At 44.5% G+C, this 12,818-nt stretch overlaps 1 protein-coding gene across 6 annotated transcripts in view; it reads right to left on the bottom strand.

Annotated features, from left to right (window-relative positions):
* SEMA5B (semaphorin 5B) overlaps positions 1–12,818 on the bottom strand; it is a 278,179-nt gene that overhangs the window by 27,254 nt on the left and 238,107 nt on the right. For all 6 annotated transcript variants that reach the window (XM_053947847.1, XM_053947848.1, XM_053947846.1 and 3 more), the window contains 5 exons: positions 8,345–8,526; positions 5,189–5,332; positions 3,582–3,729; positions 2,091–2,316; positions 1,235–1,453 (listed from right to left, as the gene is read on the bottom strand). In XM_053947847.1, the coding sequence (XP_053803822.1) occupies positions 1,235–1,453; positions 2,091–2,316; positions 3,582–3,729; positions 5,189–5,332; positions 8,345–8,526 (919 nt within the window). The remainder of the gene's footprint in view (positions 1–1,234; positions 1,454–2,090; positions 2,317–3,581; positions 3,730–5,188; positions 5,333–8,344; positions 8,527–12,818) is intronic.

Raw genomic sequence — 12,818 nt, forward strand, 5'->3', positions numbered from 1 at the left:
CACTCTATGATCTAAGCATAACCCCATAAGAGGTTAATAATAAAACTAGGAAGGGACTTAAGACCCCTGAATCCTCCACCCCCCACCCACTAAACTGCCTGGTTTGCAGGTCCACATGCCACTAATTCAGAAGATAATAACCTGATGACTTAGAGCAAAATAAACCCAGGATTTGTGTATACACATTGAGTGAGGCAGGGAAGGAGGGAGACACAGAGAAATAGTAATCATGCACTCAGAACAGATTGTAAAACATCAGAGTGTCCGAGGGGAGAAAACAGCACAGAAAAAGGGCACAGACATTAGTGAAAAAGCCACTGAGAGCTTCCAAAATAGTACTAATAGCTGCCTTTATAGTGCTAGAGTTATTTCCTTTTTATAGGCCATGGAGTGCAATATTTGACACTCCTGTTATACTCTTGCTGCACATTCTGATCATATCTGCATTTGAATTTTATCTTTGTATGGAATTTTAGAATCGTAATAGTACTACTATAATAGAGCATTTTCAAGTGTAGGCCACAAACTATATTGCCAGAGGTAGATAATTGCTGGAGCTGCAAAGAGGCAAGGTAATTTGTATAAGATCACTTAAATTTACTTTAGACAGTTATTACAGAGCAAGGAGAAGGATCAGTGAGAGAGAATACAGTAGTCAGTTGTCTATTACTACTATTCTGGACCAGGAGTGCAACATAAACATGAGGACAAACTTGAAAACCAGGAAACCAGGCAAGAATACTCCCTGCTGGCTGTGCAGGAAATGGTAACTGATGTCAAGAGTAGATGCCCATCGCAAGAACAATACGTAAGCAGGAGAGGGGGAAGAAATAAGTGTTCACAAGAAGAACCACCACATCAAGCATCTCTATACAGTATTAAGCCACATTTATTAAGTCTGCCTTCTCATCAGGGAGCAGATGCACCATAATGCCCTCCACCGGATGGAGCATCAAACCTTCCTGAAGCAAAGGACTGCTACAAGCCACCATACTACTTCCTCTAGAGGATGTGGCTGTGTTACCTTCTAAGCTGAGGTGAAGTCTAAGTCAGCACTAAATATAACATACGTGGGTCTTTACAATAGCTTTAAAAACATAAGGAAAAATCCCCCAAATTAAAAAAAAAAAAAAGGCAGCCTAGAAATACTGATTTCATGGTTGTTGTTGTTGCTCTACCATTAAGATTTAGGAAAACACCTCTGAATTTCATGCAGGAAGATGATCATGGTTACCTGGGCAGGGGTGAGGATTGCAGTCTTGGTACTCCATCGCTGACCCCACACAGGGCAAGCCACCGTTTTTTGGTTCAGGGTTTGTGCATGTTCTCTTCCTGATCCTAAAGCCCAGCTCACAGTCCCTGGAGCAGGAAGACCAGGCCCCCCAAAAGGACCAGCCCCCATTGATAATCCGTGCAGAGGTCTTACCAGTCTTGAGGAGGTCATCAACAAGAGCTTCAAGGAAAACAAACAAGATACCATAAGAACACAAATTAATCATTTACTGGGCTTTTAAAAAGGGGTTCAGCTCATGAATAAAATCAGGATCTATGTGCTCTGCAGAATAGTTTCTGTTGAAAGCCCTTGGCAAGAGGTTTTTTCTTCCCAGAGCTACAGCTAAACTAGACAGAAAAAGAAATTTTTGTGCATACAAACTGAGTCTGCTGGTAACCTTGCTAAATCACCTCCCTGGGCAGCAAATTGTGGCAGTCCAGGCTGTGCCCTCAAGATGCTGCCTTGCATCACAGCAGTCCTGCAGGGAACAACCTGAGAGACAGTGCGCAAGGGGAGAAAGAAAAGACACACTGTCCTGAGAACAGCTCTTCTCTTCTTTATACCCTCATTACTTGCCTGTTGTCTTTGGGGCAGCCTAACAGAAGCAAGAACAAATCTACACACTGCCATAAGCACAGAGCTCACAACTGTATATCTGTGTCACAGGGCTCTCCCCATCCCTGCCACTCTGCAGTGACACCAGTCGTACATGTCGACACTATGCAGCCATAGTCAGGGGCTTGCTGTTCTGAGAGCATCCCCTTCCACCACCACACCTAGGCCTGCCCCACGGTCCCTCCGAGCTGGCAGGACGTACAGTCAGTGTCACACACTGCGGAGCCATCGTTGGGGCAGAAGCGACTCTCCGTTTTCTTCCTCCCGAACTGCAGCTCATGGGGGTCTGACAGCTGGGCCCGGCACGTGTAGCGGAAGCGCTGCTCCTGGCGGGCACCATTCTGGGTGATGTTGACAGGCATCCACGGGGTCCAGGGTGTGTTCCTGCGCACCTCTGGGCAGCTCTCTGGGTTGCAGGTCTTGTATTCCTGCCAAGAAGGAAAACCACTCCCTCCTTACTTATTAAACAGCAGCAGCCTAACTGGCAGAGGCTTATTTACACTCCAGAAAATAACAGGGTACTCTCTGGATCTCACACGATCCCCATCCACCTTATCTGACCTCACAGGAACAAGTCAGTGCTGGGCATGGCACAAAATGTGGTGATTATGGAGGGAGTGTGCTACATAGGTGGATCTCAAGGGTAAACTGTGCTTGCTATTTTTATGTCTCCCTCAGGTTTGTGTTTCTTTGCTGACTCAAAGTCCTGTGGGGCTCCAACAGCTTGGTTCATTATCGGCAGGAGAATAATTCAGGCAAGAGATAATAATAACAAACAAGTTTTCTGCTCTGACCCTGAGATACTCTTCTCAGGTCAGCCTAGAGGAGCCTCAAGAGGACAAAATGTCAGTAAGGTTTATTCCTTGAAAGTTTATGATTTTATTTTTAATATGGGTTTAGAGTAGATCTTTTTACAGCTATTTTTGTTTGGTTGGCTTTTCAAACTCTCTAGTGAAGGTTATGAACCATTTGCCATCCTTGGTCTAGAGCAGCCTTTGAGCACAGACAACATTCTGGCTGGCTGGGAATGGGAAGATTTGAGGGTTTTACAATTCTCATTACTAATGGGAGGAAATCCAGTGACAAACATTTGTGTTCTTGATTTAAATTAACTAAATAAACAACTCTCTTCTGGCAGAGTGGAAGAAATGTAATGCTTCAGGATTTCATTATTCTAGTGTAAATGCCAAACATCTTGGTAAGAAATGGGAGGTTCCAGATCAAGTCTGCTTACACAGAAATGAAGCCCCACAAAACCAATTAAAATGGCTGCATGAAACAGCTGCTGGAACAAGAATGTGAAAGTAAAGAGAGCAAAAGGGGTGTTGGACCTGTTGTTTACTCAAGTGTGACTGTGCAACTCATTTTTGATGTGTGTGTGGCCTCCTTGACTCAACAGGATCATCCTTGGGAGTGGGACAGAAAAAAAAAAACATGTCTAGAACTTTCAGGTAAAGGACTTGATATCAGCCTCCAGAGGCCTAAGGAAGAACTCTGTACACCAGTCTGTCCCTAAATCTGCCACCCCTCTGTTTTCAAGGACATTTCAGCATCCTCTGCAGCAAAAACTGAGGACAGCATTTTCTTCTTGCTTGAGAAATAAAACCACAATGGAGAGAGAAGCTAAATACCCCATTCCTTGATGCTACTGTCAATAGGTGCCCCTCATGCAATGTCAGTAAATAATACATACCACAGCACAGCCTGGACATGTGTTTCCATTTTCACAGGACCTCTGCCTTGAATGAATCCCTCCACCACAATTCACGCTACATTTATTCCAAGGTCCCCATGAAGACCAAAAAATCGGTAATGGACATGGACTGTTCTCATTACAGAATCTGAAAGAAGAAAGTGCATTGTGTAAAAACTCCATGTCAGCACATCCAAGGGATGAAACTGTGTGGGACGCAAGACTGCACACTGCATTTGGGCACAACTGATGCATGCACAGAGAGCCAGCAGAGGCTGACACAACCTCAGATTAGCAATATTTCTGTCCATGGAGAGAAATGCAGCCTTTGTACCAAATGGGAGTGCTTAATCAGGCTGAGTTCAGTAGATGGTTGGAGTAAATGATCGAGATCAGGTTTTCTGAAGTGCTCTGTCTCAAAACTTTTCCACAAACACTGAGTCCTCAAAAGAGCTCATAAACTGAAGCCCAAGTGTTTCAAAGAGAGAATGAATAGCAAATATTTTAAAAGGGATGACTGGTGGGAGGACAACTCAACAGTGATCTGTCACTAATGGCAGATGCTGAATGCCTGTCTGGCTTTTACTGCTGTCTCAGCCCTAACAAGCTAGATTTCGCAACTTGATCCTATATGCATCTAAAAACAGGCCCTAAGTGAATGTTATTTCATGTTCTGTGTCAAAACTAACTGTAATTTTTTTCATCTTTTTAGTCAATATTGTTCTCAAATTTAATCATATAGAACTGCAACTGACTCAGAGGTAGTCTTTAAACCCAAAAAGGATCATTGTGAATGGACACAAATCAAACCAAACATTAAAATATCTTGAAACATGGAAGTTAAATAAATTGCTCTTTTTATTCTGAGAAATACACAGACATATGTCTTAGTGACCACTCAAGGGACAAGCAACAGCCTATTGCCAAGTAGTGGTGGCCTTTAATGAAATGTCAGGCCTGGAAAGAAGTTGGGATGCCTTGAAGTATGTATTTCATGAGGGGCCAATCTTGAAGAAGGGTTATACTGCAGATGGCTCTGTAGGTTCAGAAAGTATTAGGTTTTTAGTAATTTTGTGTGCAATTTTCATAGTTTAGAGGGGGAAAAAATGGTTTTTTGATACCATTTCCTGCAAAAACCCAAGCCTGAATCTGTGAGTTAAGCTGTATTTTGCCTCAAACTGCTTTTGGAGCATGAGCATAAACAATAGAGACTTGGAAATAGTGCAACTGGCATTGAGAGCTGCACATACTCAGCTGCCACTCCAGGGATGGATCAGAATGGAGTAACTGTGTCCATAAATTCTATAGTGCCAACAGCAGGCACAGCTTCTCCCTTCAGGGAGGACATCAGCCCTCTGTGTGGGACAGGAATACTTGCAGAGGTCTGAAGGGTCCTGCTTGGGAGTGAGGGCAGCTCCGAAGTGTCTGATGTTCACAGGCTCACTGAAAGAGGGTATCCATGCACATATGCAGCTGCGTCCCTCCCAGGCTCCGGGACTGCTTCCGCTCTGTGTGTTGAGCCCAATGGCCTCAATCTGCCTCCCCAGCCACCACTTCCAACACTACAGCCAGAGGAATGAGCGCACACCATCATGGACAACCCTTACCTTTCCTCCCTGCTCTGTCCAACGCAGACCCTGCCCCCATAGCGTGGAGCAGGATTGCTGCAGGAGCGCTGCCGGACCTGGAAGCCGATCCCACAGGAGGTGCTGCATGGGGCCCAGGAAGACCACGGTGTCCAAGCGCCATTTCTAGAAAAAAGGGTGAGAGAGAACAGAGTATGGGAGAAGTGCTGAACTCGTGGAAGAATAGATTATTCATTGCAACCAGTCTTTGTATCAGAGGAGTTTTTTAAAAGGGAGTTTCCAAAGTGCTTAGCAGTGGTCTAACTTTCCTCCCTTTGAAGCCTCTAAGAATTGGAAAAGAAGACAACTAAGCCAATGCTGAATGATTTTGAAAATGTCTCCTAGGATTTACTATGCAATAGTGTGGTTAGTGTAATTTTCATTGGCAATTCCCCATCATCTTCCCCATGTATCATAATCCTGCTCCTCTGACCCAATGGCTTATCCCAAAGTTGTATGTCCTGAACCCTTTTGCACAAAGAGTTCAGGTTTTGAGGATCATGAATGCCAGTTGTGCTGAAGGATGTAAAAAACCTACTCTCTGCTACTTCAATAGGTAGTGATGCTTTAAATCTTTTGCAGCAATACCACTGCCAGCTCCCATGTTTTTATCACAAACCTCATAATATCTTGTGTTTTTCTAAAGCCTTCAGCATTGAATCCTATTAAGTGTAAATCTCAAATTTCATTAAAAAATAACAATAATTGCTTCTAGCTTTCATGGCCGCCTGCAGACGTCACTGTAGTGTGACCTTAAATCTGTAGAAACCAGAGGCAATTAAGAGCTCAGAGGCAGGATCAAGTTTCATGGTTTAATGAGTGATCACATCTCTGCTGAACAGTGGTAACACAGCCTGAAGCCAGTGTGATGTAAAACCACCTAGTTCACACCTCAGCGCTGGAGACATTGGCAAAGCTCCTGTGAGAGGCCGAGCATGTGCAGGTGTCTAAATGTGTGCTTACACAGAAGTCAACATTTTCATCTTTAAAATCTTGCATCTATTAAAGCTCACCTTTCTCTGATTTGGCAGCACTGGACCTTGAAGCAGGAGAGGAGGAACCATATCTCATCCATTCTGTGCTGCAGGTTTCATTTCATATGGAGCCAGTGGTAATGCTCTGTCTTATAAAACTGCCTAATCTTGACACTTCAGTGCCTTAAGCCAAAAAATATCTTTTCTGGGGTGTGTTTTTATATAAAGAAAAACCTTTCTAAAAAATCTAGTCAAAAAGCAACTCAGGTGCTCTCTGACTCTTGAAAGCTAAGCTTGAAAACAGATGTTAATTTTCAAAGCATTTACTGAACTAATAACACTGCTGGCAAGAAATATTTTTCTGGCATAGCACCAATCAGGGCAGAGGATGAAAGTTAAAACCCACATCGCCCTTCACAGTTTTTGTATTTTTTATCAACTCTTGCCTGTTCTTGGCAGCTTTATTTCAGAACCCTGTTAGATCTTTCCCCCCTCCTCTTCTTGTTCTCTCATCCTTCTCCCTCTCTCCCTTCCCCTCTCCCACCCTAAACAAGGTCAAAGAACAAGAAATCCACTCATATAAAAATCCTACTATTCCATATTATTCTGCTATGTTTTAAACCACCTACTACCTCCCCACTCTTTAATCTGAAAGAATGATTACATGTAAAATCATGAAAAAAAAATCAAATGGAAGATTGCCGTTACTGTTGCAAAAAGGGCAAGAAATTTCTACTAAAGAAATTCTCAAAACCGCAACAATTCTCAACATCTATTTGTGTTCCAGGATTTTTAACAGAAATAAAGACACCTTCCACTTTCAGATCTCCAGCTTTTTAATAGAACTCATATTTAAACATCCTACTCCCTCTTTGCAGAAAAAATCTCAATGCCATATGAAGTCAATTAAAGGAAATTTGAGGGCTGAAGCGGATGTAAGATGACCAGATGTCCCTATTTTTCAAACCATGCTGTTTTCGTATGTCTTAAGATTGAATAATCTGTTTTTCATCTCCTTCTCTAGAAGCTATTCCTGCCTCTTTTGCCATCAGAGCAGTGCTGAGAAATCCATCTCACTGGCATGTTTTCCATTTGCCACTGACAGAAAAAGCCTGCCTGGGAAAGGCTTTGCTCAGCCCACAGTGGCAGTACAGGGGCAGGAATGACTGCACACCTTTTGGGCAGCACAGCCCATAACTGGAAGGAGAAATGCCAATTAAAACATGAGTATTGCTGAATTTTTGGTGCCAAGGCCAGCACTGATCTCCAGGGATGAGTCAAGAGGCAGCTGTCCTTAATGGAATGAATGTTTATGGAGAAGATAAAGTAGATAAAAACTGTAATGACCCAATATTTACCAAAATCCTGTTTCCCCCACCCTGATTAAATAGTGCTTACACTACTGCATCATCTTCCCTTGAGTCATGACATGATGTAGTCTGAGGGTGGTGGGGTACCATGGACACAAATACCATGGCTATGTTTGGGCACCCTACAGGAGGGCACTTAGCTTCCATACTGCCAAAGCTGAGCTTCAGGCTCCTGTGGGCAGGCAGTGCTTTGGCCCCAGCTGAGCTGCCTGTGTTGTCCCAGTGCTGTCCCAGCAGCTGCCTCCTGCACCCGCTGGCTGCCAGAGGATGAGCCAGAGGATGACGAGCTGCTCTCACCTGCACAGCAGCCAGGCTGTGCTGCAGACAGGTCACAGACTCACAGAACGAGGCAAACAAGTCTTGCCTGGTGCTAGACTCAGCCCTGTCCTTACAAGTGTTGCTCTGAAGGAGCTCTGCTTGGTTTTGGCAAAGTGGCCTTGGAACCCAAGCTCTGAAAAATTATGAGCTTACTGATTTTTTAGTCTGCTGTTCAGCAGGCTGACAACTACCTCTGCCTTACTCAACTCCTCCTGATGGGTCACGACTCACTGTACAGCTAAGGGCAACCAAGGCACAGTGTAGTGTACAGTAACTTGGGGTGCTCATCTTCCAAGAGCCTTGGCTGAGAGCCCTTCGCTCAGAGCCCTTGGGTTTCTTCATTTTACACTGACTTCAAGCTGGACCTCACACACCTCATGTTGGCTGGGATACAATGGCATGGTCACAAGGAAGGAGCTAAGCTGTGGACACACACAATTCTTGTTCCCTTGAGAAGCACAAAGACGCTGAGGTACCTTGAACAATTTGCAACCTCAATCCTGGCCCCTTCGCAGCTGCGACCTCCACAGCGAGGACGAGGGCTGTCACATGAACGTGACCTACACATACAGGAGCCTGTACTGTCCCCGTCTGAATGCTCACACAGTTGCCATGGGGACCAAGGCCCCAATCTTCCATTTGTTGTCAGGTTTTTCACCTAATTTTAAGAGAAAAAAAAGGTCATTAATAGCAAGTTTATATTTCTGGAGACAGGCCCACAATAGAAATGCCAAACAAAGCTGCCGGGGGGATTAGGATGCATCTTAGATGGGAGCTGTCTGTGCTTGCGAGCAGGATTCAAAACAGAGAGCTGTTTTCAGACAATGCCACATCAATATTTACCCTCCAAATTCCAGCCTGCATACCTAACATGTGCACACAGGCACTGAGCCGACCCAGCCAGCACTACACCAGGAGCAACATCCATCTGCCACACCACACAGCCACCACACTCCCTGTTCCATGCTGCACAGATTCAGCCTTTCAAGCAACACCACGGCCAGTACTGACTGACCCTACTCCATCATATTCCAGCCTCTGCAGGGCTTCCTGCCAAGTATTTTCCAAGTTAGTGTTCATATAATCGTAGTGACCAGCTGAGGCTGGGGCCTCACTGAGTTTGGCCCTGCCCAAACCAGCAGTAAGAACTGTTTCCCTTTCTAAACTTATTCATAGCCTAAATGGCTGAAGAACAAAAAGTGAAGGACATGATGATGACTAGCATTAACGTTGAAGATCATATAGTCACCTAAAGAGCACGAATTCATCTCAATGCAATTTACAGACCAGAGCATGCTGCTGTCTGTTCCCTTTGCCCTTTGCTTCCTGCCTGCACAGCCCTGAACAGGCTGGGACTTGACAGCTTCCTGCACACTGTAGTGAAGGAAAAATCCAGTGGTCCTGGCAGACCAAGAGCATGAGAAACAGAAGTGTTTCAGGGCTGGTGACAACCCTCCAGTAGACAGGGTGTCAGAGCTTGCTCTCCTGTGCCCTGTTTTAACCAGTGCTTGTAGGGGAGCCCTAAACCGAGGACTGGGAGACCAGGTTGTTGGGGCCCTTGCCCCCAAGGCTGTCTGGAGAGTTTGTGTGCTACTAGCTTCTCCTGGAATTCCTTCTGGCTACTACTGCCTTCTTGTGCCCACTCCACCACTACTGGAAAATCCTCCAGCCCAAGACCATGTCTTGAAAGCTTCCCTGAATATCCCTGTCCTGTCATTCCCTCTGCTACTGACTTGAGAAACATGATGCAGAAAGGGATTGGTGCTGGCCCTGCCTGCGTACAGCTACTCCCTTGTAACAGCACAGCACCATGATGCACTTCTGCCCTGCTGGCTCCCTCCATGCTACTCACCCCATGCCCCATCCCAAAGTGCCAGGCCTTGCAGGCAGATGGCACAGATGGTGGCTGCCTGCAAGCAGCTCACGCCTGTGGGGTGACCCATGTGGTGGTGGGGTGCTCAGCAGCTTTGGTAAAGCTGCTGGCAAAGGCAACACTGGATTTGGCCTCAGTGTTGCACGCAACAAAGGGTGAAGGAAGGAAGAGACTGGGCTCCTGGCAAGCAGCCCTGGCCCCATCTGAGCCAGCTACTCTGACAAACCCCACTGTGCCATGCTCCACTGAGCTCTGCTGCCAGCAGGATCAGTCCCCTGGGCTGCCCCAGTGGGGGAATGATTGTCCCTGCTTTACAGACAAGTAAACTGAGGCACAGAGGGGCTGTGAGCCTGCTCAGGAATCATGCAGGGAGCCAACCACAGCCATGGCACAAGTGCTTTCCAGCATTCATGCTCTGAAACATGCTGCTCTGTGCTTATTCTCCAAGATTGGCACTACATCAAACACTCCAAATGTACCTCTGGTGGGTTGTCATCTTCCCCTCTCACCCATCTACAGCAGCATCAAAAATATGCAGCAGTTGCATGGAAGCAATTTAGATTTTATACTGCACTCCTCAGGCTGCAGCTGGGGGTTTCAGGCATCTGCTGTAAGCCTTTGTTTGCAATAGATTATCATGTAGTTGTAAAAATTTGCTCTGGGCTGAAGGTTTCAAGGCAAGATGCCCACAGAGGAGATCACTGAGCTTTGTTGTTGTTGTTGAATTTGCTGTTTTAAACATTGTTTAAAAATCAATACAGTTGGGTTTCTAGAAGTTGGAAGGGGGGAGTCAAAATACGTACTTTGAGATATTTAATACTAGATTTTTATCTCCATTTTCCTCCTGCCTTACAAAAGTCATAATCCAAGTATTGGATCATTTCGATTCGTTTTTGAGCCAAAAAGCCTTGCTGATTCCAGCAGGGAGTTCTGTTCAGAAATCAATGGGATGATATGGCCCGTGGCATCAATTAAAAAAAAAAAGCTAGTAAATAATCATTGGCTCATAAGTGATACTGGGAAACAACCCAAAAATTAAACAAATAAGCAACCATAACCAAAATGCTGAAATTTATAAACATGTCACACTGTGAGTGTGGGAAGATTTTATACTTAAGAAATTACATATGGATTATCATTCCATCTTTAAATCCACAAAAATATCTTCAAAAGAGCAAACTTAGGAAGTGGGATAAAACCCCATATGCACTGATCTTTTTCAGGAATACCTTTACAAGGCAAATCCTTTGAAGCCTACACAGTGCCCATCAGACAGAGAGGACATTTTTAAAAACACATCTGATCAAATGTCCTTCTCTCACCTGACAATATTGCCATTTCTGGAATTCTTGTCTTTTATAAACTGTCATACTCACACCAAAGGCCTCATCTTTTTCTTTCTTCCTTGTAGAATCTAAAAGCTCAAGTGCAGGATCTAAAAATTCAGACTAACCACTCCTAATCTCTGCTGCCAGGATATTTTCCATGTTTATTCTGATATTACAAGTAAGACTGGAAGAACTCCTTGTTCTTTCAATTCATCTATTCTTTACCTTGGGATTCAGATATCAACTGCTTATAATTTTGCCAAGCTTTAGTTACTTAATCTGGAAGATTCCATGTTAGCTGTTTGATGAAAGCTGTAAATTCTTGCAAAGTTTCAGTCATTTATAAAATCAAATCTAGAGGCAAAGACTGTCCATAAGTAGCAATATTTTCCTTGAAATGAACTTGTTCAGAGCAAGGAACTGAACTTTATGTCCTTGTAACACCTTTTTGCAATTCCCTTGAAAAAAAAAATTCAGTTTTTCAGAGATTCATAGATTTTAATCCCAGCACCCAAAGACTCCTCTGTGCACTGGAGATGCTTCAGTGTGGGCCAGAGCAGGATCAGCCTGGGCACTGCAGCTCTGAGCAGCTGAGTCCACACAAATTGACAGCAGGGTACAAGACACCCAAAAACAGAGTGGGGAAACTGCCAGTGATAGCAAGAAAATGAGGTAGCATGGAACACATGCAATATGACTATGATAGGGGTTTGCTGGAAACACAAAGTGGGACTGGGATGAAAACCTGGGAGGAAGATCATTGTTTGGCTCAGGATAAGGAGGATGGTACACTTTACTGGGAATACTCAATTCCTGACTTGCCAACCACCTTCAACAGTGACACCATGAGCTTGGCTAGGAGTTTATCAGTTAAAGCCACCACCTTTCCTGCTGGTGGCTTATGTTGGCATCAGTAAGATATCACAAAATAGGATGCATCTGTTTTTCTAAAAGAAAAGTGCACCTCACTCCCTTCTTCCAAGAAAGCAGGTACAATCCTGTATCAGGACTCCCCAGTAAAGTATGGGCACAGACATGGAAGAGCAGTTTAGTTTGTGGAATTTGTGTGCTACCATTTCTAAAATGGTTGAGATTGCAACCTCAGTAACCCTTAGGAGATTCTGGACGTTATCTAGTAATTCCATACAGTAACCATTACCCAATGTATTATGTTAACACTGAGTGATTAAGCCTCTATCTAAAGTCCCTTAATATTAAAGCCTGGAGAGTGGGGATCTGTGGCACAATGTCGTGCTGTAAAAAGATGTTCAGATGAGCTCTGAACAAGCCTGTTTGCACAAGAGCAGCAGTCAAGTTGTGTTAGTGTTGGGGTTGACTCACACAAATGCCTGGCCCATGTAGGATATAATTCAATAATATGCCAGTTCTGGCTTTAAAAGTTGCTGAATGCCAGTCTCTCAGCAGTGCCAGGACATCTGTTTGTGGGTAAGGCTGCAGAAGAACTCACTGACATTAGCTGGGTTAGGAAAAGTTTATTTGGGAGGGGTGCTTTTAATCTACACCATTTCACACTTGACTGTGATCTCACATACAGCTGTACCAGCACAGCTGAGCGCCTGGTGCTCAGCCCAGAAAAGGAGGGTGGAAAAAGCCAGGGCTTCTTTTGAGAGTAACTCATCCAACTAAACTCACAGACAGGTCTTTTGCAGGAATGAAGTTTGGCATTGGGTCATTGTATTTCCCTTCTCTTTCACTGCTCATCTATACATGCTGTTCTAGACCCCTGCT

This window comes from Vidua chalybeata, chromosome 7 (assembly GCF_026979565.1).
Source record: "Vidua chalybeata isolate OUT-0048 chromosome 7, bVidCha1 merged haplotype, whole genome shotgun sequence".
Classification (NCBI taxonomy): domain Eukaryota; kingdom Metazoa; phylum Chordata; class Aves; order Passeriformes; family Viduidae; genus Vidua; species Vidua chalybeata.